This window comes from Megalops cyprinoides, chromosome 13 (genome assembly GCF_013368585.1).
Source record: "Megalops cyprinoides isolate fMegCyp1 chromosome 13, fMegCyp1.pri, whole genome shotgun sequence".
NCBI lineage: Eukaryota > Metazoa > Chordata > Actinopteri > Elopiformes > Megalopidae > Megalops > Megalops cyprinoides.
Window position 1 is genome coordinate 2,943,041 of NC_050595.1, and position 26,738 is coordinate 2,969,778.

Consider the following 26,738-nt stretch of genomic DNA (forward strand, 5'->3'; position numbering starts at 1 on the left):
ATCCATAAGAAAGAGGAGCTTTATTTGGAGAGGGGACCTGGCAGGACAACAGAGACGCCAAATTGTTCTACATCACAGACAGAGTTTGATAAACAACCATGTAACCGAGAGGGGTCAGATGAATGGAGGAGAGAGACGGGGTCAGGAGGGAAGTGGTCAGCAAGTGCCAAAAATACAATGCTTACTAATAATAAATAATAGTATTATAATTATTATCTTATCATATTTTAAACATCACACCTTTATAAAACATATAAATATATGCAACATCTTAAGAATAACTTTTTTTGTAGATGCGGCTAGGTATTATAATGGGCATCATATTACTTTGTTTTTTTATGAAAAAGAGTCCTTACTTGATGCAGGGGTCTTGGCAGCTGTTGAATCCTTCCCCCTTTCCCAACCCTCTCTTCTCTGTGGGAAGCCAGGTCCTGCCAATAAAAGTTCCAAGCTGGCATGAGCTGAGGTTTTCAGATGAAGACGTGTGTCATGAAGAGAGAGCGAGGTTCACAGACGTTTCACGCTGCAGACACCCCTTTCAGAAGCCCCATAAATCCAGCTTTCGGGTGCATTAGAGACGTAAAATCGAGGAGCTGATGTTTTGGCCACTTCTTTCCCAGACGATGGAGATGAATCTGGGGCAGATAAAGTTTAAAATCCAATTGTTGTGCGTCTGTTTTGCTCGAGTGGCCGCCGGGTTTGGCTCTCCCCGGGCTTTGGTGGCCTTTGCTGAAGCCAGCTGGTGACAGGAGAGATGCAGAATTTGCAAACACCGTCAGAGGCTTAACCTTGAGTTTGCACTGCCTTCTCCACCAAACTGTGGCATCTTTTAAAAGCAGATGAAAAAACTGAGAATAAAAAGAACTGTTTCTTTCCTGGGCTTGGGTGAAAGAGGAAATCTCTCTGCTCACACCCTGAATCTGAATTTCTGGCCTCCATAAATCTCTTGATTAGAACATCTCTAGGTCTTGTGTGATGAAACTGGTATTAATGTTAATTATCTTTGTGTGTGTGTGTGCGTGTGTGTGTGTGTGTGTGTGTATGTGTGTGCGTCTGTGCCTGTGTGTGCATTTGTGTGTGTGTGTGTGTGTGTGTGTCCTTTCAGTTTTGACTAACGCTGTGAAAAGCAGCTTTAACACCCAAATACGAGTAACTACAGAACGTGTGTTAAATGCACATTTTGAGAATTTTCATTCAATTTCATTGCACAAACTACTGATTCAGTTCAAAAGGCAAAGTGTTATGCCTTGTCTGACACAGGTGCTTATGGGAAGTGAAGCCCTGCCATTTCGTGTAAGTGTTCCACAACCTTTAAAGATTGCACCTCCATCAGCACTGCAGCAAAATATCACTCAGTTGTGACCTGTTGAGGTCACACCTGACGTACCCTCTTCCATGCTAGTAATGAAAGGCTAATTGACATCAAGTGGCGGCATACCACACACGTCTAACAAATTCTTAAATGACAAGCATGAAACGGAAATGTAATTGAGAAAACAAGCATAACTGAGGTGTAACTGATTATACTAATTGAACGCCATAAGATCAACCTCAATTAGTATTTCACAGTAATTGAAACTAATTACAAAAGACACATGTAGAATTGTAAAATATCTGAGCGTCTGCTGTCTGCATTCAAACAATTATTTTTTTTATCATCTCCACAACTGAAATTGACCTGTGTAGCTTGATCCAAAGCTCAGCTAGATACCGCTGACTGCAAACTCTTTGTGTATGATTTTTGCATTTCCTGCATATGGATTTATATCTTTGGCTTAAGGAAACTTAGTAATATTTTATGTCTTACAGTGTGAAGCCAAGGGGACACCGTGTATGAACGCACTTTTTGTTTTTCAAAACACTGCCTCAGCATATATTGGAAATTCATTTTTATTAGGCCAAGCACAACCTGGGAACCCTGATCCTGGAACGACTCGTGTTTTTATTTCGCATAATGCGAGCCGAAGTGCTCCTCGGAGATCGTTAGAGCACCTCTTGACAGGGGACATCGATAAATCAGAACAAGTACGGCGGCACTCCCACAATGCAACTGGGCTGCAACAAAACAGACCCCTCTTCGCCTTCCTTAAGTGCGCCGTGGTGAGCTTGTCATTTTTATTATCATTCTCAGTCAGTATCTCCCGTCAGGTTCGCGCAAACTTGTCAGAGGGTCGCGAGTCTGACCACAGTGTCACCCACACTCTATTCTCTGCTTACCAAAACCCCAAACCCCACATGCATACCGATCACGCTGACCACCAAAACTCCTCGGATACAGAGTGAAAATTAGTAATGCCACGACAAAACACAAATTAGCCTTATGATGTTTTTTACGCCGATTTTGTTTTGTGACCATTGGGACATGGGAATCTCTGTTGTTCCAGTCACAGGGTGGGTGGGTCTGGAAGCACAATGTCCCCAATAAACAGTGTAACTTGTGCTGGTTTTTTCACAATCTTACACATGGAGTCAATTAATGTAAGCCTTCCTCTAAGCCCTTAATTAACCATTCAGCACTGAGGAGTCTTCTAATGCCAGACATTGAGTCCGCACTCTACTTGAAAGTTAATATATGCATTGCTTAATATACAAAGGAGTTAATATATGCATTCTTTCATTCCCATCTTATATGCAATATGCTGTATAAACTGTTCAAAACCTTCACCAAAAAGCCTGTATGTATAATGTGACAGACGTAACACTGAACACTCCAGATTACATCATTCCTACCATAAAACTCCCGGATTTTGTGGCAAGTTGTAACGATTGTCAGCGGCCAGATGGGTGTTAATTATTTACTCGTGGGCGTTAAAACAGTTTAATCCCGATAATGAGCTTTGAGGGGGACAGGTGGTCGTGCTGCGTCCCCGGAGGACGGGCTTCAGACTGCGTCTTCCAAGCGTGAGGGGAGGACACACAAGAATGGTATCTGAGAATTTGCTGACTTCGCCTTTCGCCCAAAAATTACGTTCCGAGGGCTCCCTCCACTCGACATTCCATCAGCGCTGGTGCGGTCGCCCCAAATCTGTAACACATTTGTTTCAGTTCCAGACCTTTTCAGGTGGGAGGGGTTTTCAGTGCTGTCAGATCGTGGGGAAATATATCCTCTCCGCCTTTTATATCCAACTCTGAGCAACAGGGAGAAAATAACTTGCTGTAATACATTATAATAACTGGGAGAAAGTGCTTCCAAGGTCAATATCCAAATCGGCACATGTGTAAATGACATACATTTGTCCCAATTAAAAGCAGGTGCAAGACGTAATGACAGATTCCTTATGGTATTGTGCCTTTTAGTAATGACTTATAGAGGCCCAGATGCTGAGACTTGCAGTTATTTATTTTTATTAGGTAAAGGTTACTCTGGAGGAGAACCTTCACCTGTTTCCCCAAACTTTAATTGTTAAATTAATTGTCAATTGTTGTTTAAGAATCTTGTCTTTCAATGTTCAACCTTGTCAGTTACCAAACTCATTTCATGTCAACTACACCTAACCAGCTTCATTATTACGTGTCAATATGTAATTGTCTTTGCCTATGTGAGCCAGCCATTAGCTAATTACCCTCACCTGCCAATTAAGGCCTATTAAATACATGTGAGTGGCTGCAGAGGGAGACTGAATTGGATTGGCTGTGTGCTCAGGCTGGTCCATTTTTTTTTTTTTTTTAAGTAAATTATTGTTTTTATTTCAACATTTGCTCTTTTGTTATTTTTTGTAAGCAGTGTCATCCAGCTTCTCCACATTTACACATTGCCATACATACTGGCTTTTTCTGATACACTGATGCCATCACATATACATGGCATCTTATTTGCCTCACCTCAGGGCCCCTTATGCGCGGTAACAGGACTTAGTGAATAAACCGACCGAATTGTGAGTATTAAGTCTGAAAGGACCGTGCAGTGATCCATTTTTTTGAGTGTTTTAATTTGTGTGGGGGTGGGGGGGGGGGGGTACGATGACACCATGATGCCTTCTTACAGCAGAGCAAAAATGGTGTCTTTCTTTCTGCCTGCCTCACCCTGGTGTCAGTAAAAAGAAGAACAGCCAGAGGGAGAATCCCCGCTCTTTTATTAAAAGAAAGCATCACTGTCATCATTCAGTGAGGTCACAGAGCTGACCTTGTAATAACACTTTTGCCATCAGCTGAGTGAGGCGATCTGATTTACAAAATGGTGCTGAGCAGCACCCCCCCCCCCCCCCCACTTTGCTTAAGTTGTGTGACCTCTGACCTTGTGACATATTGCTCCAGCTCAGAAAAGGTAAGAGATTTCCCACGTTCAGTGAAAGGCATGTCCCGCCTGAACTTAACGCGACCCTGTAGAATTGCAAATGAAGACTCTGGCACGACCTCTCCCATCAACAAACTGTTGCATTGATGATTTTACACATTTTTCCTCTGAGATGACACTAAACATTGTGTAATATTCAAATGAATATCTGCTTTCTTGATGATGTCACATCAATATGCACAAGCAAAGCTAGGGTATGAGGAAATTTACAGCTTTAGAAAGCAAGCTTATTACCATATTATGTGCAGCCAGTGGCAACATAGCTAGAGGAGTTCAGATTTTAAAAGTTCCTTCAACCTTTTTCACAGGGGCACAAAGATTCAGACAAGGTAAATGTCAAGATGTTTGCCTCTTGGAAGAAAAATTCAGACCTCAGTTCTATTTGCAGTAGACACTTCCAATTATTATCTACAGCTTCTTACACCACAGAGTCACCTCTTCCAATAGAAACTAGAGTGGGAAGTCAGAGGAAAGTATTCACTTTCAGTGTTTCCAATGCGAACTACCTCATACACTCAAAGGTGTGTGTGTGTGTGTGTGTGTGTGTCTGATTTGCAGTTGCGCATGTACAATAACACATTTGCTTGTTTGTGTGTGTCATTGTGCACAAACCTTTGCTGACAGTAAAACGCTGTGGTGATGGCAGTCCGCAGCCCTCGACGCCTTTCGCTTCCGGGTCACAGAGGTGAATGACAGGGGCACTGTGGTGACGTCGGCCGCAAGTGAAGAGTGCTTAAGGAATTAGATGGACACAAAGGCACTGCACCGCACACCCCCTTCACACCAACAAAGAGAGATGAAACTCAGGGGGTGGGCATCTGTCTACTCCTCTCTCCCCATGTCAGAGCCGTGGCAACAAGGACAGATGACGACGTCACCTCCCTGGAGACGACATCACCTCCCTGGAGACGACAGCTTGTTTTTCATCAGGAGAGATTATTTTAATGCATTAATGATACCTCCGGGACCGAACATCTCAGAGCTTTATCGGTCATAGTGTGGCGTCCCCATAAAACAGAGAAACGAGGGGCTGGCAGTGAACTGCCTACATTAGGGACACAGACTTCACGGGGACGGTTATTGAGAGGGAGAATCCGCTCTGCTGTCAAAATAGGCATAACAGCATTTAAATGGGGGTTTGGTTCATCTACATTCATTTTCTACATTTCCATGAATTTTACCATTTTCTCTGTGATTAAGAATTTACAGTACATTGGTTTTTTGAAATTGGCTCTGGACACAGTACTCATCATCGAGAGTGTCACTGAAACATAAGATATGGAAATTTCCAGTACGACCATGTCAAATGTAAATTAGTTCAGTTCTGAATCTACACCTGGCATTGCTTAACAACAGGGTCAGAATCACAGTCAGCCAAGCAGAATTTTTTGTAACTCTTACATTATGGCCAAGCTCTTTCCCCATCTAAGAGTAATCTTACTCTGGTTTGGATTTCTATCCTAAACTCATGGTTTGTTTATTTTCTTGAATTAGCACACCCACCACCAGTGCACAGAAGGGTAAGAAAATATTTACTGCCAAACATGAGCAGTGTTGGGAAAATTGCATTCTGGGACATATTTGAATTACGTAACTTCAGTTTGTCTCTGAGGTCTCCTTCAGTGTGTTTCAAAGACAAGTTAAAATGATGTAGTTATGAAGGCAAAACAAGATAAATAAGAGCTTTGTGTGTGTGTGTGTGTGTGTGTGTGTGTGTGTGTGTGTGTGTGTAAGACTTCAGCTACAGAAAAGAAACCTCAAGATGGCATGGATGTCATATACTTTTTTTAAATAAATGATATAGTCTCAGTGACTCTCCATCCTCCTCTGCCTCTCTTAGTGGATTCATTTTCATAAACCCTGTGCTTTGCTAAGCTCCTCCTCATGTAAGTCGGCTCCTGTTTCAGAGAAGAAAACATGGAATGCAAACCGGAGCATGAGTGAAACCAAACAGACTAACGCTTAATCCACAAATGCACATAAACACCCACGCTTATCTCTATCTCTCTGTCTCTCAGGTACACGTGCACACACGCACACACGTACACACACACACACAATCTATGTACAGATCATTTGTTTTGCACTGGAGTATTTAATAACTGTGCAGGGAATATGGTCAGACTGAGCTTGTAGTGTTTAGAGGAAATTATAGCCAGGACACTTTCCCAGGGCAGATAGCCCTCTAATCTGTATACATATTGATTTTTGTGGAGTGCCCTGCTCAAATCCCCGTTTAAGATTCTCATCTCGCATGTATCCCTGAGCACACAAAGGCCCCATAAATTAGGGAAGCTGCACATTTATTATCCGGGCTATTCTGAGACGGTGCGCGAACACGACGGCAGGGGGAAGATCTACGGCGCCGCTCGACAATGCCCCGGGCCACCCGCCCGGGTCACCAGGACACACCTGCGGTGCCGGCGCACGCCGGCGCCCCTCACATTAGCCCGGTGATGAATTTACGGGTCTCCCTCAATTAGCATGTGTAATGGGAAGGCTTCTACGGCCCAGGCATCAAGGCGTATAAATAGAAAGAGTGTCTGCACCAGCAGCAGCAGTGGTGGAAATCAATAAGAGGCCTATGCGAGAGCATTTTGCCCGGTGAAGTTTCCCGACCTGGTTTATCTTGGTATAAATGGATCCATACAAACTGCATTGTGTTTATATACCTGCTTATATTCATATTCACAGGAGTTTTTGAGGCTTTTGCTGTTTGTTCAGGTGAAGGTGCTTTTGAGGCTACGTGCATAGATGTTATTTACACAGAAATCAACGCTTCTTCCGAATAAAAATGCGCGTACTGTTACGCTAGCCGAGTGTGACCTTTTAAAGATGAACACACAGCCGAGGCTCCGTGGCAACAAATGCCATCTTTAAAACATTCATTAATAGAAGCATCTCCTTGTCAAAATGCATTGTTTCTAGTCTGTGATTGCGGGGAGCTGAAGAATAGGGGGAATTACAGCTAATGCCTTAGCACTGTCTCCTGCATGGCTGTTCCCAGCCTTAATAAGCAGCGCCTGCCCTCGTCTCCCGGACGAGGAGGGTAGGGAAAATGGCTTTCTCAAACTTCAATTTCATGCATATTTTCTGCCTGATTAATGAGAGCATAAAACTAGGTGCTGGGGCCCAGGGAGGAGGTTCAGACACAACAGCACCTTGCCTGTTCACATGAAACTGCCAGAGCAGCCAAGCCAGGCTGTGGAGGAATGTATCTACTGAAAGAACACAGTAAAAAACACTCCCTCCAGCCTCTCTCACATTCCCCTAACGAGTACTCTGATATCATTTTACTTCTTTACATTCTATTTAGCCAAATAGACACTGATATTGCTGGCATCTTCAATGAGGCCCAGGCAAAAGGTTTATAAACCCGAAATGGATTCATTATGGCTATGTAAATCGGGTATATGTGCATAAATGAAATCATTTACTGTGAAGATGTATGCTGGACCAAACTTATCAGAGTAAGCGCATATACATGCCTATAGATAAAGCAATAAAGTGAAAGGAATAAAATTATTTCATCAATGCATCACCTTAACCTACTTTTAATAAAGTAGCTATAAATATCTGCGAAGCACCTTCCCGTGTTCTGCATTTCGTCAAATTCACAAACACGGATTCTATTCACCATCTATTCACCCTCGCCTCAATGGCATGTGAGTAAGACACCAAAAAATTAGTAATCAATCAATTCACAAATAAAAAAATATACTTGGATGAATTTACATATTTACTCATTTAGTTATTTATTTGTGTATTTTTACTTATATGTTCGGCGCTCCACAAGGACAGGATTGAGTGGTGTTTGGGCAATCTTGCCTGAAAATGTCAGCTTGCTCAGAGACAGGCAGGAATACGAGAAGATTCCAGAGCCATGTAATCAGCTCGTTCCCTGTTAAATTGCAGCCATTCCCCTCCTCTGATGAGAAATCATCTTTCTCATCACTGCCACAATCAGCTAGTCAATCACTGCCTGATGAGGCGAGAGTGAGAGCTTCCGCAACACGGGCTAACCTGAATGATGGTGCTGAGAGGTGGACCCTCCTGAACAGGACGGTTACAGTATCCAAACCCACTAGCATCAGTAATGCTCTTATGGAGTGGTGGTTGCCGAACTGGGCTTGCTCTAGGTTCAAAGCTTGGGGGCAACATTGCAGGTGTCCCTTTCAGCAAGGCCCATAAAGCTGTAAGAAGGGGCTCTAGGGAAATCACAAGCTACAGTATGCAAGTGGCTCTTGCTCGGGGCACCTGCTTAGTAAATACAGTGATGCAATACCTCTGCACCTGAGCTTCGGCAGGTAGTAATACTCTGCAGGTAATATGTTCACAGGGCAAGTAACCATTATAATGCCCATTACTGAGCATGCACTGAGCTTCAGGAGACCCTGGATCAGGGGTAAGGGAGGAGGGGACTCGGGGGGGTAAAGGTGAGAAGGAGACCCTGGATCAGGGGTAAGGGAGGAGGGGACTCGGGGGGTAAAGGTGAGAAGGAGACCCTGGATCAGGGGTAAGGGAGGAGGGGACTCGGGGGGTAAAGGTGAGAAGGAGATCCTGGATCAGGGGTAAGGGAGGAGGGGACTCGGGGGGTAAAGGTGAGAAGGAGACCCTGGATCAGGGGTAAGGGAGGAGGGGACTCGGGGGGGTAAAGGTGAGAAGGAGACCCTGGATCAGGGGTAAGGGAGGAGGGGACTCGGGGGGGTAAAGGTGAGAAGGAGACCCTGGATCAGGGGTAAGGGAGGAGGGGACTCGGGGGGGGTAAAGGTGAGAAGACACCTGCAAAGGGTTTATGGGAACTGTGGCACCTACACGGTGTCGTCATGCTGAGGTCATCCTCACGCTTATTTGGAGGAAGTCTACTGTTTCAAATAATGGCAGAACGCTACTGATTTATGACTGGGTTTTCCCTTTACTGTAGTGTACACATATAGTCACCATGTGGTACGATACTGCAGACATTATTTTTCCTAAAAGAACTACATTCCCAATGTGCAGCTGATTCCCACCAGCCCAAATCGTGTGCAGAGTATCGGGGAATGCTTTTGTTATTGTTCCAGCTACTCAATCAGAGGCTTCACAAACCATACCTTGCAAAGCTTGTCATCAAGCTTAGCGTCACTCTAATCCCTGGTTAGCATGCTGTATAATGAGGTACTGGTTTCATACCTAAGGTAATACCTCATTTCAGAAATGGGAGAACGAGTTTATACACATGACATACGTTTTGTAACAGGGAAAAATGGCAAATTGCTATTTGTCAAAAGCTCATCAGAATAAGCCTACAGGAAAAACCCCCTTGTCAGCTGACTTCTGACAACCACCAAGATTCTGCTGAGGGTTCAGCACACAATGTGCAGGTAAGGCCACTACATCTCACCCTGATTAGCCATACAGTGCAATCTTTTAAAGCATACCTTCTTGGGTTGTCTCAAGGGTCACTAATATAAGACGAGTGGGCAGCAGTGTAGCATAGTGGTAGGAGCAAGACTTGTAACCAAAAAGTTGCTGGTTCCCTGCTGGGACACTACTGGTGTAGCCTTACCCAAGGTACTTAAACTACAATTGCCTCAGTAGAATATGCAGCTGTATAAATGGATAACACGTCAAAAATGTTTCCTCTGTCACTCTTGATAAGAGCGTCTCCTGAATGATAATAATGTAATGAGTGACTAGTTCCACACTGTGCATCCATGCTGTTTTTCACTATGCTTCTGCCTCGAAGCCCAGCCCCTACGGTGTATGTGTGGACTTCCTGCTGTAGCCCGTTTGTCTGAAGCATCCGCTGATGTTCTGGCGTACCGAGCTCGACCGACCCCGCTCATCAAGCTCCTGTCCCTCTCTGACACCAAACGCAATTTCCCTTTAACGCGCTTACTAGCCACGCTGGATCGCGGACATAATCGTGAGGCCGACACACAAAATCATAGCAAAAAAAAAAAAAAGAAGTTTTAATGCTTCAGTAGAAAAAAGGTTATATGAAGTCATATAATGAGTGTTTTCACTGTCATCAACAGAAAAAAGGGTACTCAGGGCTTTGACAGTGCCCGTGCTGTTTACATGCTGATATTTTACACAGATATTTTCATATGCTGTCAGCTGTCAGTTACTTCTGCAAATTAACTGCCAAAAACATCACAGAACTGTCAATCAGTGTGCTAGTAACCATGGCAACCTTTCATATACCTAAAAGATACGGCTGCAGCATGGAATTACAGGAGAATAATTAAACAGAACAACAACTAAAAAAGAGTTACCGATCAAAAAGGCATTCCACGACATGAAATGACAACCAAGAGTGCTCATAAATAAGACGTTGCATTACGGAACACCTTAACTTTTAAAGTATCTTTTGTACAAACTTTAGTGTTTTTGAGAAATACAGTACAGATTTGTACCAGAGGTTTAACCCTTTGAGCACAAGGTGGAAACAAAATGTTTGTTTTTCTTCTTCTATTCCTGCAATGTGATTAAATAACATTTATAAAACTATTGTGCAAAACAATTTCATTAATGTCTTCATATATTGTGCACCAATACATAGTCACAGTCCTCTTAAATTAAAAATATAAAAATGATGCATAATTTAGACAGGAACTGGTATGTATATATATGTTTTTATATATATCTTCATATATTTACGCATTTTATTACATAGACCTGAATTCATAAAGGTCCCTGATGTAATGAAAAAAGACTGCAGATTTGGATTTATACATTTTGAAATACATACACCTATTCAATAAAAATTTGTTGGATATATCATAGTTATTTTTCAAATCTTTTATATTGAGCCATTTGACCATACTTGTCATACATTTCTCCTTAGTATTGGTTTTGGGGTTTAACGCGGGCTTAGCTGTACTCAGAGGGTTAAATGACAGATGCTGATACCAGCACACTGGGGTCACATTTAGAAACAGAAAAAAGTGCACCAGATTCAGTTATAAAATGCTTAACTAAATTGTCCATAAATGCATGCGGCTTATCCCAAGGACGCAAAGAAACTAAATGCAATTTACACAAATTCCAAACACACACCACTTAATTTTAAATGGTCTTTTTTTTACCTTCATACTTTTAGCAGTTAACAACAGCCAATTATGCAGCACCTCTATATTCAACACTGTACAGTGAGAAAATAAATCTTTAAAAATGATTAAAAAAAAAGGAAAGAAAAAGGTTTTGGGCCAGGGTAAGTCTCCTGTGGAAATAGATCGAGACCATGTGCCAATTCTAAACAGTAGATCTACAGTATCTTTGTGCAGTTTTTTTTCCCATTATTTCGTGAATTCATCGTTTTCCTTTTTACAACGGACAACATTTGACGGGCCAGAGGGAGCGTGTACGTCGAGGCCGATGCTACTGCTTCTCCAGCTCACAAACGAAGAGGAGGTGGTCCTCGGGAGACTTCCCGTGAGTCTTACTCAGGTGCAGCTTGACGGCGTGCTTGCTCCCAAAAGTCCGGTTGCAGAGCTTGCATCTGTACGAAGTGCTGCCGCTCTCGTCCTCGGGGGTGGGCGAGGGGGAGGGGGAGGGGGACGGGACGAAGAAGGTTTTTTCCGACGGTGCCTTGGGGTGCCGTGAGACTCGGCTGCCGAGCTGCTCATTGGAGAGCTTGGCCAGGTCCCTCAGCCGGAAGCCCAGGTGAGTCTCCAGGTGGGTGACATAGGTGGAGGGCGTCCGGATCTGAGAGGCACAGTCGCTGCAGAAGAACACAGGGCTTCCCGAGTCCAGGTTTTTCAGGAACTTGGTCCCTCCTGTCCTTCTCAGCTGGTACTTGACGTTGGCCAGCCAGTGGCTGATGGTCGTCATGGAGAGGCCCGTGAACCGGGAGATGTACATCCTCTCCTGGGGGGTGAGGTCCGAGAGGACGTACTTCCCGTCTGGCGCCTGCCGCAAGCTGGCCGCGAACTGCGCCTGTAGGATCAGCAGGTGCTGCGGGTTCCAGTTGGACTGGCGGCCCTTTCGTTTCTGGGCCGGGGAGACCTCCTCCAGGTCGTCGGGGGTTGCGCCCTCCGCGTCTGATTGGCCGGTGGGCGTGGGAGACTTTGAGGCGTGGCCCTCTGTCAGGTTCCGCAGCATGTCCGAGATGTCCGACAGGGCATTCTCTCGCAGCGGGGAGTCCGACATGAACGTGGCCACTGCAGACGTCTTCACTGAAGTCGCGGCGGATGAGGAGGAGAAGGACGAGGACGATGATGACGTCGCCGTGGGTGACAGGAGAGCCGAACCTGAAGAGCAGCTCTTGCTGCTCTTGCCTTTGGTCAGATCTATCGGCTGGTCCTCGCTGACCTGGTAAAAATACTGGTCCGAGGGCTCTCTTTTTTTGGTCTGGACCGACGGGGTGGCTACTGCCGCCTTCTCCCCAAGGCTGTTGCTCATTTTGAAGAGCATGCTCATGGGGTCCAAGGCCGGCAGGGCAGGTTTGGCGGCTTTGCCCAGGTGGACGTTCATCACCGACTGTAGCGCGCTCAGGGGGTTGATGAAAGGCTGCTCAGGTGGATGGTCAGTTATAATGGCAGTGCTCCCGCACAGAGCCGAGGAGGGGAAATTTGCATGGCTGGTCCCGTTCTCCAGGGACTCCTTCTCCCGGCTGTCACCGTTACAGTCTTTGTGGTCAGTGCCGTTAGTCTGGGGGGTCTGGGCCCTCCGGTTTTTCGGGGAGGCCCCTCTGGAGGATCCCCCCGCATCGCTGCTGCAGGGAGAGGGGGTTGCCCGTCTGTGCGGGGAGGCGTTTGCCCTGTGGTTCTTCATCTTCTCCTCCACCTTGGCCACTTTCTCCGTGACCTTCTTGACCAGCTCCTCCATGGCCTGGAAGTTGTTTTGGGGCAGTGGGGAGGTCTGGCTGCTGGAAGGTGACAGAAGGGGTTGGCTTTTAGCTGGGGACAGAATCTCTCCTCCTGTGAACACGTACTTCAGCGGAGAGCTTTTTCCCGAGGAGGCTAAGGACAGCTTCATGATGTTGGGCAGCTGATAGGCAGCGTGGATGCTGGGATAGCCACCCCAGGCAGGGGCTCCGTTCTGTGCTTTGTTGATGGCTGACGTTACGGTGTTTTCCAGGGATTTGAGAATGTCAACCCCCTCTTTCGGGCTGCCCTCCAGGTCTTCCTCGGTCAGGTAGTGATACTTGGAGACGTCTGGTTTCTCCTCCTCCTCCTCCTCAGGTACCTGCTTGTCCTTGCCCACGGCCTCTTGGGTGCACGCCCTCTCCTTCTCCTCCTCCTTGATCTCCGTGCGGAGCTTGGGGGAGATGCTGGAGGGCGGTGCTACAGGGGTGGGGGGAAACGTGGTGGCAGCCAGTGGCACGGACTGAACGTTTTCTTCAGACGGTGTGGTGGGAGAGACCCCCAATGGGGACTCCACCAGGGGTTTCCCTTTCTTAATGGCGGAGCTGGTGACTTTGATAAAGTGTCCGGTCACCATCATGTGCGCGGTCAGCTCCTGCAGGTTGTTGTAGGAGTTGCCACACTCCATACACTTCAGGATCTGCGACTTCCGCGACTCAAACTGCCAGGCATAACTGCTGCCGTTCTGGTGCCCGTGACGGCTTTTGGAGGTGATGTACTGGTGGGTGGCCTTCTGCAGGACCTCGCCAGGTTCCATGGAGTGGGGTTTGGGGGTACCCGCGGGGGAAGCTGAGGCATTGGGGAGGTCTAACTCAGGGGCCCTCTTTCGGCCGGAGGACATTATTTTGGTAGCCATGGGGTTCATAGGCTCCTTCAGAGGCACTTTCTGGTAGTGTTTGGTCTTGATCATGTGGACGCTCAGGTCCTGCAGCGACTCAAAGGAATGGCCGCAGTACATGCACTTCAGGACCTTCTGAGCGTCCTCCTTGCCCTCCATCTCCAGGAGGGAGCGCTTACGGGGTTTGGACCAGCGCTTGGCGCCGGCGCCATCCGTGTCGTGGTTGTCGTCGCGGTAGTGGCCAGTCTCGTTCATGTGCACGGTCAGCTCCACCAGCGTGTCGTAGGCGGCGCTGCAGTCTTTGCAGCGGAACTTGCTGGCTCCGCTGAAGATGGAGCCGTACAGCTTGGCGCTCTGGCGGTACAGCTGCACGGTGCTGAAGAGACTGGGCTCGGGCTGGTGCCGGTTCTGGTTCTGGGAGGCCTGCTGTAGGGTCTTGGCCATGGCAGACTGGTGCCAGTCGTAGCTGCCGCTGCTGCTGGTGCTGCTGCTGCTGCTGCTGCTGCTTCTCTGGGATTTCTCCAGCCCTGGCTGGGCAAGGTTCAGGCCGAGGGTCGACCAGTACGAGTTGGTCAGGAAGCTGGAGTAGATGGCCTTCATCCGGTCCAAGGTGTCCGGAGCGGCGGGGCCATCTTCGCCGGGCGTCGCCGCTGCCGCCGTTGCCGGGAGGGCGCTTTTGACTGCCTCCTCCTCCTCGTTTTTGACGGAGGCACTCTCGAAGTCAGACATGCGGTCGCTGCACTCGCTCAGGTGCGACTCGCTGTCCATCTCGCGGCTGGACAGCTCCCCGGCCGGGGAGTCATGGAAGCCCGGCAGGTCTTTGGCCAGGAAGTCCTTCACTGAGCGTCTGTGCTTGACTGGAGGCTCCTCCCCCGTCACAGACTCCGCCCCCTCCACACCTTCATCCATCATGGCTGCCTCCTTCAGCTCTTCTGGGACATAGGCTGAAAGAGAGGGAGACAGGGGCCAGTTAGAGACTGGAGAAATGGTATACTCAACAGATTACCCTGATCTGCCCTCAGCATTCTATGCTGTCTGGTACAACAGACCTGGATTGAGAGATCACACAGTTGTGCTCTTTCTAAATTCTGTCTGACAGAACAATCAATGCCATGTGATTCTCTCAACCACTGCACCTTATACTCGTGTTGCACAGTCAATTTAAACTTTTTGCTTTGCTCCTTTCTTCCCTTTTTCTTACCGAAATCGAAAAGAAAAGCCCCCCCTTCTTCTAAAGCGGCAGTGTCTTTAAAATAAAACTAAATTTGAAATTAATGAAGCATGTTTTAGGAGGCAGCCTTCATTTTTGCAGAAATAAATTAGTTTAATCAACCTCTGGGACAGGAGTTCCTGTCTGTCAGTTAATGTCTTCTGCTTCTCCTGCCTCTAATGCATTTCCTAGTAGACGCATTCACAATTTGAATTAAGCATTCCTTTTCCCTCATTACAGATCCTGGATGATTCTGTCTGTAAATCAAATAAACACACAGAACTTTCGAAAACAAATCTCCACCACTGACATGCCTGTGCGTCATCAATAAAATATCGCTGCTAATTTTTCCACTTCACTTTTCTGCTGTAGGAGCAGCTGAGTGCTTCGCTAGGGGGATGTGCTTTTAATTGATGATTGATCCATTTTCACTTGAGAATTTAAAAACTGCACTAGGCAGCAGGAATGGAAAAAAATGTGAAAAATGTTTGCTCCATATGCTATGTTCCTTACTCTCCACATGAGAGTAGTTGTTGTTATAATGTATTTGATTTATAATATACATACATATTCTTGCATAAATGACAAGGAATTGTTTAGTTGACAGAATTAAAAAAAAACACAGCATGTTGAGTAGACAGGCAGAGCCTAGTTGGCATAGCCTAGTTGTTATTCATGTCATAAGCTTCAAGGAGGGCACCGAGCACACCTTTTCCAAGAGTGCGTCCCATCGACATTCTATACCCCACCATGTGTCAATCATCACATTCACTACAACAGCAGGGAAACCTGCATCCTTCCCTCACCGTTCAGCCCTGGGGAAAACAGGCCAGACAGCCATTCTGATGCACAACACCAGCTTGGAGTAACCACACGACCACAGGCACGAAACTCAGTAGACTTCAGCTGAAATTTTCCCTTCACTTCACTCCTTTTTTTATGAATATACACAGAAGGTGAATAAACTCACACAGATGACCTTTTTAAAGAGCTGGAGTATACAGTAAAACCGAGCAGGACTGTATAAGAGGGTACAGCCTCATGAGGGCTGCCTTTTTTAGTACAGGGGATATGCCACTGCAGCTAAGAGTGTAATCGGTTTCTTTTGAAGAACGCACCATGGACCACCTGTCTGATCACCTTTGTTTCATCCGTTTCTCTATCAGCAACCACCTTTCTGATCATCTTACCTGCGCCCGTTTTTACAGACCAGCTTTCTGATCAGATTTCCTGCATCTCCTGCATTTCTCTACCAACAAACGCCTTTCTGCTCAGCGTTACTGTGTCAGTTTCTCTAGCAGTGGCACAGGTAATGATCATCATGGGGTTGCTCATTTGGCACGGGTGCGAGCTGACATATGGCCTGATGCAAATGCACACGTTGCAGCACTGCGGCAGTGCATCGCATGCCTTCAGCAACATCGCATGCCTTCAGCACACATCGCATGCCTTCAGCAACACCGCATGCTTTCAGCACACACCGCATGCCTTCAGCAACATCGCATGCCTTCAGCAACATCGCATGCCTTCAGCAACACCGCATGCTTTCAGCAACATCGCATGCCTTCAGCACACATCGCATGCCTTCAGCACACATCGCATGCCTTCAGCAACACCGCATGCCTTCAGCAACACCGCATGCCTTCAGCAACACCGCATGCCTTTAGGATCATCGCAGGGTCTTCCACACACTCCTCCTCTGTTTTATCCACGCGGTGAACTGCAGTGGTTCTGGGTTGGCTCTCCTGCACTCTCTCACATTTGTAACCACTGGAAAAGCCTCCTCTGACCAGCAGAAAGCTAAAAGCCACTTGTGTAAATTGATTACTGAGTGGGGGGGCCGTTCACCAACTGTCAACATAATAGCCATATTGCTCTAAGAAAACTTGCATTAATCATTTTTGGAGCTTTATTTATTTTATTCCCCTGGATGATAGATGTTTATGTTGTGACAAGAATTCGTTCCGTGACTGTATCTATAAAGTGCCTAAATACAGACAGCCATCTGGACTCCCTTCTGCAAAAACAAAAAGCCCCCCTATAAAGTGAAAGCTACAGGCACAGTAACCTTAGAAAGTAAAGAGAGATTGAGAAAATTAAACACTACGTTATTTACTTGCTAAGGGTATGTCCTTATCCAGGGTGACTGACATTTTTACATAATGCCCATTACACAGCTGAAAGGTTCCTGAAGTCCTTCAGGTTAAGTGTCTTGCTTGAGAGTTCAATGGCAGTGCCCAACCTAGGAACTGAACCCGCAACGCCGACAATGCTGTTAGCATATCTGCGCTCCCACGAATAAAGACAAGCTTTCATGTTGTAATGGGAAGAATCTGGATATTTATGAAATGCATGACGCACTACAGATGACGCTTCAAAGCCTGCTCTGATCAGACGGGGTTTCGCACACACACGCACACGCATGTGCACACGCACACGCACGCGCGCGCACACACACACACACACACACACACACACACACACACAGATGCAGAGTTCTGAACCACAACAGCTGTTCAAGAGAACAATGCTCTCTGACCACATCAGCGTCCAAAACACAATCCTCACTTAAAGCTATTCACATGCTGGGGAAAGGAGGTGGGGGTGGAAAGGGGTCAACAGCAGAACCAGGAAATTTCACATCAATTTCAGCTGCCAGTGATAATGCTCCGTGAAATATGATCCCTTCTTCATCACATCGAACAATTAAAACCCAACCAGGGAAGTAAAGGGAGGAATCTCAACATGACCAGGAGAGGGGGAGTACTGAGTCACTTCAACAGCAAACACTTTCCTTATTTTCTTTTTATTTGGGCAACAAGTGCAGAGAGCAAATAGCAAATTAGCAAGTGTGGTGTAATCAAGTGCCTGATAAATAACAACAAGCCACACATACACAGCCACACTGCCCACATGCATGCATCTCCTCCAAAAAATGCAGGCCACGCTTTGTCGTATCAACATTAATGGAACCCATTAGGTTCATTTAAAGGCAGAGGTGGCACAGTGTAAATATCATCTCTAAGACCACAGAACAGAGGTACGATAAGGCATGTTAACAGAGGCTGTCTCTGCTCCCACCCTGCCTGTTCAGGGCAGCTGGAGACTGACCTTAACCTGAACTTGATGGGACAGGCCGGTCGCCACGGAGGGCGAGTTTTCATGTTCAGTTTTGGAGCGAAACAAAAGAAAGGCGTGAATCAGAGCGACCCCGAAATCTGGCCCTTGGCCCACATCCCGGCAGGCAGAGTGGAACGGGACGATACTCTCGATTCGGGAGGGGGACACATGGCGAGAGCGAGAGAGAGGGGGAGACAGGGAGATAGAGGGAGAGAGGGGGAGAGAGAGAGAAGGAGAGAGGGGGAGAGAGAGAGAGGGACAGAAGGAAAGGGAGGGAGAGAGGGAGAGGGAGAGAGGGGAAGAGAGAGAGGGACAGAAGGAAAGGGAGGGAGAGAGGGAGAGGGAGAGAGGGGAAGAGAGAGAAAGAGAGGGAGAAGGAGGGGTGTGTTTGGAAAGGATCCCAGAATCCCGGGACACTTGATGTCAGGCACTTGGCCTGAGCTGGGCCACCCGGCCTTAAACTGACCAAAGACACGACGTCCCACCTGGGAAAGATCTTGAGCTTCCTCAGAACAGCAGGACAAAGTCAGGTTAAATCTGTCACGCAGGTGCAGGCATTCATTAATACATTTCTTCATTCATTAAGGAGGGCAGGGCAAACCGAATAATTTTCCCCCTGAATTAACTGGCATCACAACATATGGGGTGGGATCTTAAGTCATTTCCTGTAGAGCGCAACCCCAGCAAATCTGTTCAGCAGGTATTCTGAAATCCGCACTGCTTTCTGTCAGGGAAAGATCTGTGCTTCCAGGAATCAAGCTTCCAGAAAACCCTGAGGATTTCACTATTGCATCACAATACATGGTGTGCATCACTTCAAACAGTTTCATGTCATTAAATCAAAAACTGTAATCAATGAAACTAAGTAATGGCACGCCCAGAGTCAGAGTATTGCTTCATTTCATACATCATAGTACACAGCTGTTCACATGGGCTGGACATATGGGCTGGATGTTTCAAGTATACCGTAATAAAAATGATCAGGTAGTCCTGTCAACAGCTGTACACACATGCATATTTTTTCTGCTCATATATTTAGGTTGTTATAGTTATATAATGTACCATATGATATTTTCTGTGTATTTATGTTGGTATAACACGTGAGTTTAAATGTGAAATAAATGGAGAATGGGGTGGTTTTGAAAGTAATGAACGTGAAGAGGTATTTAATTCAGCAGGAAGAGGACGTTAGCCGAACACGGAATAAAGACCGTAATCATAATCTGCATTGCAGCACCCAGACGTGCTCTGGCAAAAAAACAACATTTTATTCAGGTATCGCATTTGCGCTCCGAAACGGAGGAATGAAAGCCAGAAAGAAGCTGGATAGCAGAGGGGGATTTCAAATGCCATCGATGAGCTGCCGATGACAGCCTCTCGTTCCGCTCCACTAATAAATCTAATGCAGGGCGCTGGCTGTGGTAACAGACGCAAGAGGGTAGCTATCAACAGTGGAGCTGAGACGGCGCAGCCATGTAGCACAGAGCTACAATCAGGGCCTCTGTGTGGAGGGTTTTCCACACGCAGAAGAGCCCGTCTGTTTCTGGGTGTTTCACCCTGCTCGGTATCTTACAAATCAGTTGCTACGCAAGTGTTCCAGAGTCCGACCAGGTTTAAAGCCAGGGCTAGTGGTCGGTAATGTCTGCGTGAGGGTAGAGGTAGCTTTGCGTGTTAGCCATATCGGTTATAGGGCTGTTAGGCCTGAATTGACCTGCGTAAGCATGAAGTGTGTGATCACAGCTTAAATGCCTGGTGTGAGAGAGGGATCGGGGCCTGCACTCTGATTCAGCAGAGAGAGACAGAGAGGGAGAGACAGGGAGGGAGAGAGACAGAGAGAGACGGGGGAGAGAGAGAGAGAGAGAGAGAGAGAGAGAGACAGGGAGAGAGAGAGAGAGAGAGAGACAGGGAGGGAGAGAGACAGAGAGAGACGGGGGAGAGAGAGAGAGAGAGAGAGACAGGGAGAGAGAGAGAGAGAGAGAGAGAGAGACAGAGAGAGAGTTACACAGAGGAGGGTAAGTGCTGCTCTGGGCACCTCCTTCATCTCTGCCCTTAAATTGCTATTCACTTCACAATGCCTGTGATTTGCCTGGTTTAAATGCTGCCATAAAAACATAAATTTTAAGTAAGTGTTTTAGAATTAGACTCGACAGGATTAAATAGAAGTCCTTAAATTTGATGCTGAATATTGAATGCATGACATCACGCGAGTAGTTCCTGATGATTGACAACAGTCTGAAGAACACAAAGAAACCCTGTCCAACAAGCTTGGGTGGTATTAAAAACAGTAAGCATAACAATCACTTAAATAACTGTCAATACCTGTGCTTCCAGAAAGGTTAATATGTTAGCCAAAATTAACATCACAAGATTAGCAATACTGTCAACCTACAGAGTCTCATCGCTATTATTCCTAAAAAAACTGCAGTGGCAAAAGAACCATTGTACGAACGGCCGCAGTGTTTGTAAGCTGCACGAGTCGGAAATGTACGTAGCGCTAGAACTGAGAAAAAGGAACGAGGAGCGAGAGGTGAGGCGAGAGGTTTAGAAAAACGAGTCTCTCGGCTCCCTCCTCGTGTCCTCCCCCCGCCCCCCCCTCTCCCGCCACCAGCAGCGGCAGCGGCGTGGCTCGAGCCAACTGCGTCTCAGATCAATGGCGGTTAATTATTCTGCATTTGACACACGCGGATGGTTGGACCGGAGTCCGGGAGGGCCTGCGACGCGTAGCTTTTGGGGGGGGGTGGTGCAAAACAGATCAGCACAGGTCCCCCCATCGATCTCGGGGAGACGGTATCGACCAGGACGCCTGATTAATGGGGCCCGCTCTCCGAGGCTACACACGCGTGCGTTCCGTGAGACTGCCCTAACCGCTGTCGCTAACCGCGCCGGTTCAGCCGAGGACCACCAAAACGCATCGGGATGGATTAGAACAGGTCGCTGCTGCAGAGAGAGAGAGGGGAGGAGGAGGGGAGAAAGCGCAACGATAAGGCTTGATGATGTGGTTAAGGAAATGTGTTTGTAACCAGAAGGTTGCAGGTTCACTTCCCAGGTGGACCACAGCTGAAGCTCGCCTCAGAGTAGTTAACGTGGCTGGAAAATATCTAGGAATAATGTGTGAAAACTACCCGATGTAGTTGTAGATGTAAGTGACTCTGATGTACTGTAGACTGACCCTCGGCTGTGCTACCTTTAAGTAAAATATTTTACTTTTTTAAGCGGGAAAACCATCGAACGTGTACATTTGTTTGGTGTTGTATCATACTTTTGCATTGCTGCTCACTCAGGGATGAGAACATGGAGGGCGCTGTGCGCTGGGTGTTTGTCCTGACAGCTGACCGTTTGAGAAATCCGTGATGGCTTAATGACTGTCTCTGGATGAGGGAGCAGAACAGCTTTTGAGAAAGTGTCGATAAAGACAGGCAGCAGCGTGGATGCCTGTCAGACGGGGCCTGGGTGCTAATCACCTGCTCGTGCCGCTCACGCCGAGATCTGACAGCCCGTTTACAGCGGCCGCCTCCGAGCCGAGCACGCTCCCACCGCTCTCTACCGCACCCTCGGAGTCGAAGCAACACCAGCTCTCTTTGGGTTTATATACCGCACTGCGCTGAGAAAGCTGACAAATAAGTGAGACAACAATACTGGACACTTGCTGCTGGCCAGTGATGGCCCTCAAAGCCTCTCTTTCATTCACTCCAGAGGCTACGGTGTGTACCGTGTGTTTGTGTGCATACGTGCATGTGTGTGTGTGTGTGTGTGTCCCTGTGTGTGTGTGTGTGTCTGTGTGTGTCTGTGTGCATGTGTGTCTGTGTCTGTGTGTGTGTGTGTGTGTGTGCGTGCACTCGCACGCTTACATGTGTGTAGATCGCCTGCAGTGTGCTGAGTGAATACTGGCCCTTGGCTGAGGACACTCGGGGCCTCACATTCACACTGATCACAGCAGGAACTGGACCCCGTGTTCTGCACTTCGTCATCGTGCTCATTCACGGACAGACGACTTTTTTTATTGGATTTACGTTTTTTATTGGATTCACCCCCTCAAACAGCCAGTTGTTCTACAGTAGGGCTCTTCTCTTCACAACTCTCTGTGTTTCTGTTTATTTTTCACACTGCGGGTCTGACAGGGCAGCACACTGAGGCTAATGCAGATTGGCTGAAAGCTGCATATCCACTGACATCATCAGGGTGACCTGCAGCCACCCCAGAAGGTGCTAGAGAGCGCTACAGTCATTAGCAAAGTGGACCCTGGCCGTTAGCACCCACTGTACCCCAACAAAGCCAGCAGTGTTCCACCGCTACACCTCAACTATCCTACTCTGAAACTGTAAGCAGTTGGTTAGCAGTAAGCAGTAAGTTTGAAACCCAGGGAAGCCGCTGCTGATGTGCTTTCAAACATGGTGCTTAACCTGAATTTGCATCCGTAAATATCCAGCTGTGGAAATTTAAAAACGCGTGTAATGCAGATGAATTCAGCTCGCTCGGAGTAAGGTTGTCTACTATGCAAATACATAATGGAATAAATAATCTAGCACAATTTGTTTCCTAAATTTAATGCAATTTAACTTGTCAAATGTCCACTTAGCAGACGTGGATGTCAGCGAAAGGCATATAATTAAAAAGGTCTTTTAAAATGGATATTCAGTCACCCCCTCTAATTTGTGTGCCCCTGTGGTACAAAGACGAGGGTCTGAAAAGCTAATGGCTCTGGCAAGCAGTCGGAGAATGCGGAGGCTCCACTGCCGGTCTCTGTCACTGTCATTGTCCATCACATCTAAATGAAAACGCTCCCTAAGAGAGGACGCCTATCGCCGGTGTCCCTCACCACATTTTAACAGCTGCAGAATAACATAAAGAAGTGAACAATGTTATTCTCCCTGTCAAATGAATGCACCTTTATCTTCTACCGCTAAACTCCGCAAACGCTAAACGCCCTTGTGCTTTTCTAGGCGAACGCTCATCTTCTCTCTCTCTCTCAAAAAAAAAAAAACTTGATATGAAATGGTCACAAAATCAACACCTGGTTTTAACAAAATGAAGCTCAAAACATCTAAAAACATAGATTGATGGGAGAGGCTTTTTTCTTTTTGAAAGGTAAGGAAAGTTTCCATTTCCAGATAATTATTGCAATTTATTTCAAAATGCACAAATCTTAAAAGCTAACTTTCTGACATGTAACATCAGCCACTGTGACAATGGAACTGACTTCTCTTTTAGTACGATCAGTTATTCAATAACGGAGCTCAACGAGCAATCATCTTAACACCCCTGCAGAAAAAAGGAAAAAAAAAAAAACGGCAAATCTGTCATTCATGAGCAGATTCTGCCGACAGAGCTCATTGGCTGACAGGATTTCTTGGATTTACATGTAAAAATATGGATTAACTGGCATGTATCTGGGTTTTACGATTCAGCAGAAGCAGGGAAAAATGACCTGGGGTAACAGATTAGGGATCTGAGTGCGTATTGTAGCGGTGACTCCGCCTCCTTGACCGGCAGCATTGGTACAGGGCCTCTGTCCGTCACCACAGTCTCAATACTGGATTTGCTTTCTCTCTGTTTCCCAATTTCTTCATTTTATTCAGTCCTTCAGTCCTGGGGTCACACAGCAACAGTCAATTAATTAAGCTTTTGCTGAGAAGGCAAATTATCAGGGATGTTACTACTTAAGGGAACTGCACTGCTGGTGAGCTGGCTCGAACCTTTAACAAGCCAAGAAGAGTGCAAGTGTATACACAAACACACACACGCACACACACACACACACACAGAACAGAATCTAACTTCCTTCCTGATGTTGCTCTTATAATTAATGCAACACTGTGTCAGCGGCCATGTCGGATTCCTCAATCCCATCACCCCCCCATCCCCGGCTCATCTCGTGGCCCCCTCCCCTGAACGCTGATGGAGGGTGAAAGGCATGCAGCCTCCCTGTGTTTTTAACAGGTGCATCCTGTCTGCATAAACACACTGCCTGTGTGGAGCAGACAGCAGCCAGCAGCCAGCGGGAGTCTGAGAGCGCAGGACACAGCCTCTTCCTCTCGCTGTGGTGGGGGCGTGGGGGCGGAGGGGGCGGGGGGGGGCGCGGGGTGGGGTTTCACTTGCTGGGTCGCGTGAGGGGGGCCTGAGGTCAGCGCCCCGACAGCAGACGGGACAGGAAGCTGAGGCGGTCACGTTAGGGATGCGTGCAGGGCTGGCCGTGACGGCCGCCTTCCCCTCGGCCTTCAGAGAGGAGGAGAGAGCAGGGCGAGAACAGGAGGCATCATGGGAGGAAGCTGCCCCACCCACAACTTAAACAGGCTGCACAGACTTCTAAAACTTTACAAACAAATCCCATACATGAGCATCACAACCATACCGCACTGAGGGCGGAGTGTCCTTTACACTGCATCCATGCGCACTTCACCCCTGCACACTCTTCAGCTTGGCTACCTGTGTACCTGCACACACGCCCAAAAAAGTCATACAGTGGAGGACTAGCCAAAGCCAGTCAGACACTGTGCTAAGTGTGTACAGCGCTATATTAAGGTTCATTATAATCTGTATACAACCCAGTGAAAATGCAAGCGTGTTAAAGGTCACAGAGACGCCGGGGGTCCCACTCGACACCATCCTCAGGCCCTCATGACTAATCTGGAGGGAGCAGGAATCCCCTCCTCTGGCTGTCAGCTGTCCTCACATCCGAGCAGCCATAACAGTGACATTAAGAGGGGCAAATAATAGCTGCTTCCAGCGATAACACGCGATCCTAAGAGCCCGCCGCGCGTCTGACCGAGGCGGTCAGCGGCGGTGTCAGTCAGCCAGCCCCGCAGACGCGGAGCCCTAATGGCTCGGTGGCAGACGCTGCCTGTCTTATTTCAAGCGCGGGATCGGCCTGTCAGGGGACATCCATTACCTGCCAGTCTCCCCTGATCTCTTTGGACAGGTCTGATCAGAGTGTGTCACCTGATCCTCCCTGCGCGCGGCGGAGAGCCGCGTCCGACTCCCGAGAGCGGCCGACCTGGCTATAAATAAAAGGACATGCTTATTCCGCCGTCCTATCATGTCAAAGAGACAATTATGATAATGCGCGGGGTCTGTCTCGGACAGAAAAGCAAATTAGAAGTTTGTCGGCGAACGCGCGGGAGATCTCTCTCTCCCTCACCGTCTTCCCATCCCGCTCTTGTCTTTTCTTGTTTTGGATCAGTTATTCTTCCCTTATTCCGCTCTTGAAGGAGAAATAAAGCTGAAATGAACCTGCTAATGTCTTTGTGCCCGGCCCACCTGCTTCCAAACCGCAGGTGTTTTTGTTTGTGTTTTTGTTTTTTTGTAAAAGAGGCGGGCTGAGCTCGTTAGACCCCAGTGATGCTGTTTATTTCTGTCTCCTTTGCATATCAGTCTAATTGGCGGATGACACTTCTGATGTGACTGTACACGCCTGATTGCCTTCTGTACTGCTCACATTTAGATATGAATGTTGAAATGAGCACTGGTGTCTGTGCACTGTGGAATTTTGCAGCATCGATATTTTAAATGACTGCTGCTGTACCTCATCTACGCTGCATCAGGAAACATCCAGCAGGGTAAAGGGAAGCATAACTGTAGGCTGAATGCACCACCCTGTATGTGAGCAACCAATAAGACAAGCCCTTTACCCTTTACTTGCCTAGCAGATGCTCTCATCCAGAGCCATGTACACAACCTACAATTTTTACATGTTATTCATTTATGCGGCCGGATATTTACTGGGGAAATCTAGGTTAAGCACCCTGCCCAAGGGTACAACTGCAGAGGGAAAACAATGGAATCACACCGGCCGCATCTGGGTTAGAAACCCTGCTCCTTCCTGCAGCACCACACTGCTGCCTACACTCTGTTACAAGTACTGTACCCTCTGTAAGTGTGAGCATTTTACCCGCTATAACGGTGAGCTTACCCTCTATAAGGGTGAGTAATTTACTCTCTACAAGAGCGAGTATGTTACCCTCTACAAGGCCAAAGAGCGTACCCTCTATAAGGGAAAGGAGTTCGCCCTATACACCTAAGGCCTTCTGTAAATGTAACACTAAACACGCAAAAATGGCGAGAAAGTTTAGTTGGGGTAAGCCGCAATAAACTCTCTGCAATCTGCAGGGTTTAAAGGAAAGAAAAACAGCCCGTAATAAAAAACGCGGAAAACAGCAGACCTCCGAGGCAATTTATACTGCAAAACACAAACCATTAACTTTGTGCATTATCTTTTAATTCAATCTGGAATGATTCATAATCCGTCACACACGGCCTCAGCCACATCCAATTATTCTCGGGGCTTGATTGACAACAAAGGTGATTTATTAAGCTCATAAAAAGTGATATGTGCCACGCTTGCTCTACGACTGCATGGAGATCTTAAAGAGACATCCGCCCCTTTTTTACAACAGCAACGTTTATGACACTTCCTGGGTGCAAATTAAA

The 26,738-nt window shown here is 47.1% G+C and overlaps 1 protein-coding gene across 1 annotated transcript in view; it reads right to left on the reverse strand.

Moving 5' to 3' along the window:
* Positions 1-11,054: 11,054 nt before the first annotated feature.
* LOC118788422 (teashirt homolog 3-like) overlaps positions 11,055-26,738 on the reverse strand; it is a 35,638-nt gene continuing 19,954 nt past the window's right edge. The window contains exon 2 of the mRNA XM_036544411.1: positions 11,055-14,928. Coding sequence (XP_036400304.1) covers positions 11,660-14,928 — 3,269 coding nt within the window. The 3' untranslated portion in view covers positions 11,055-11,659. The remainder of the gene's footprint in view (positions 14,929-26,738) is intronic.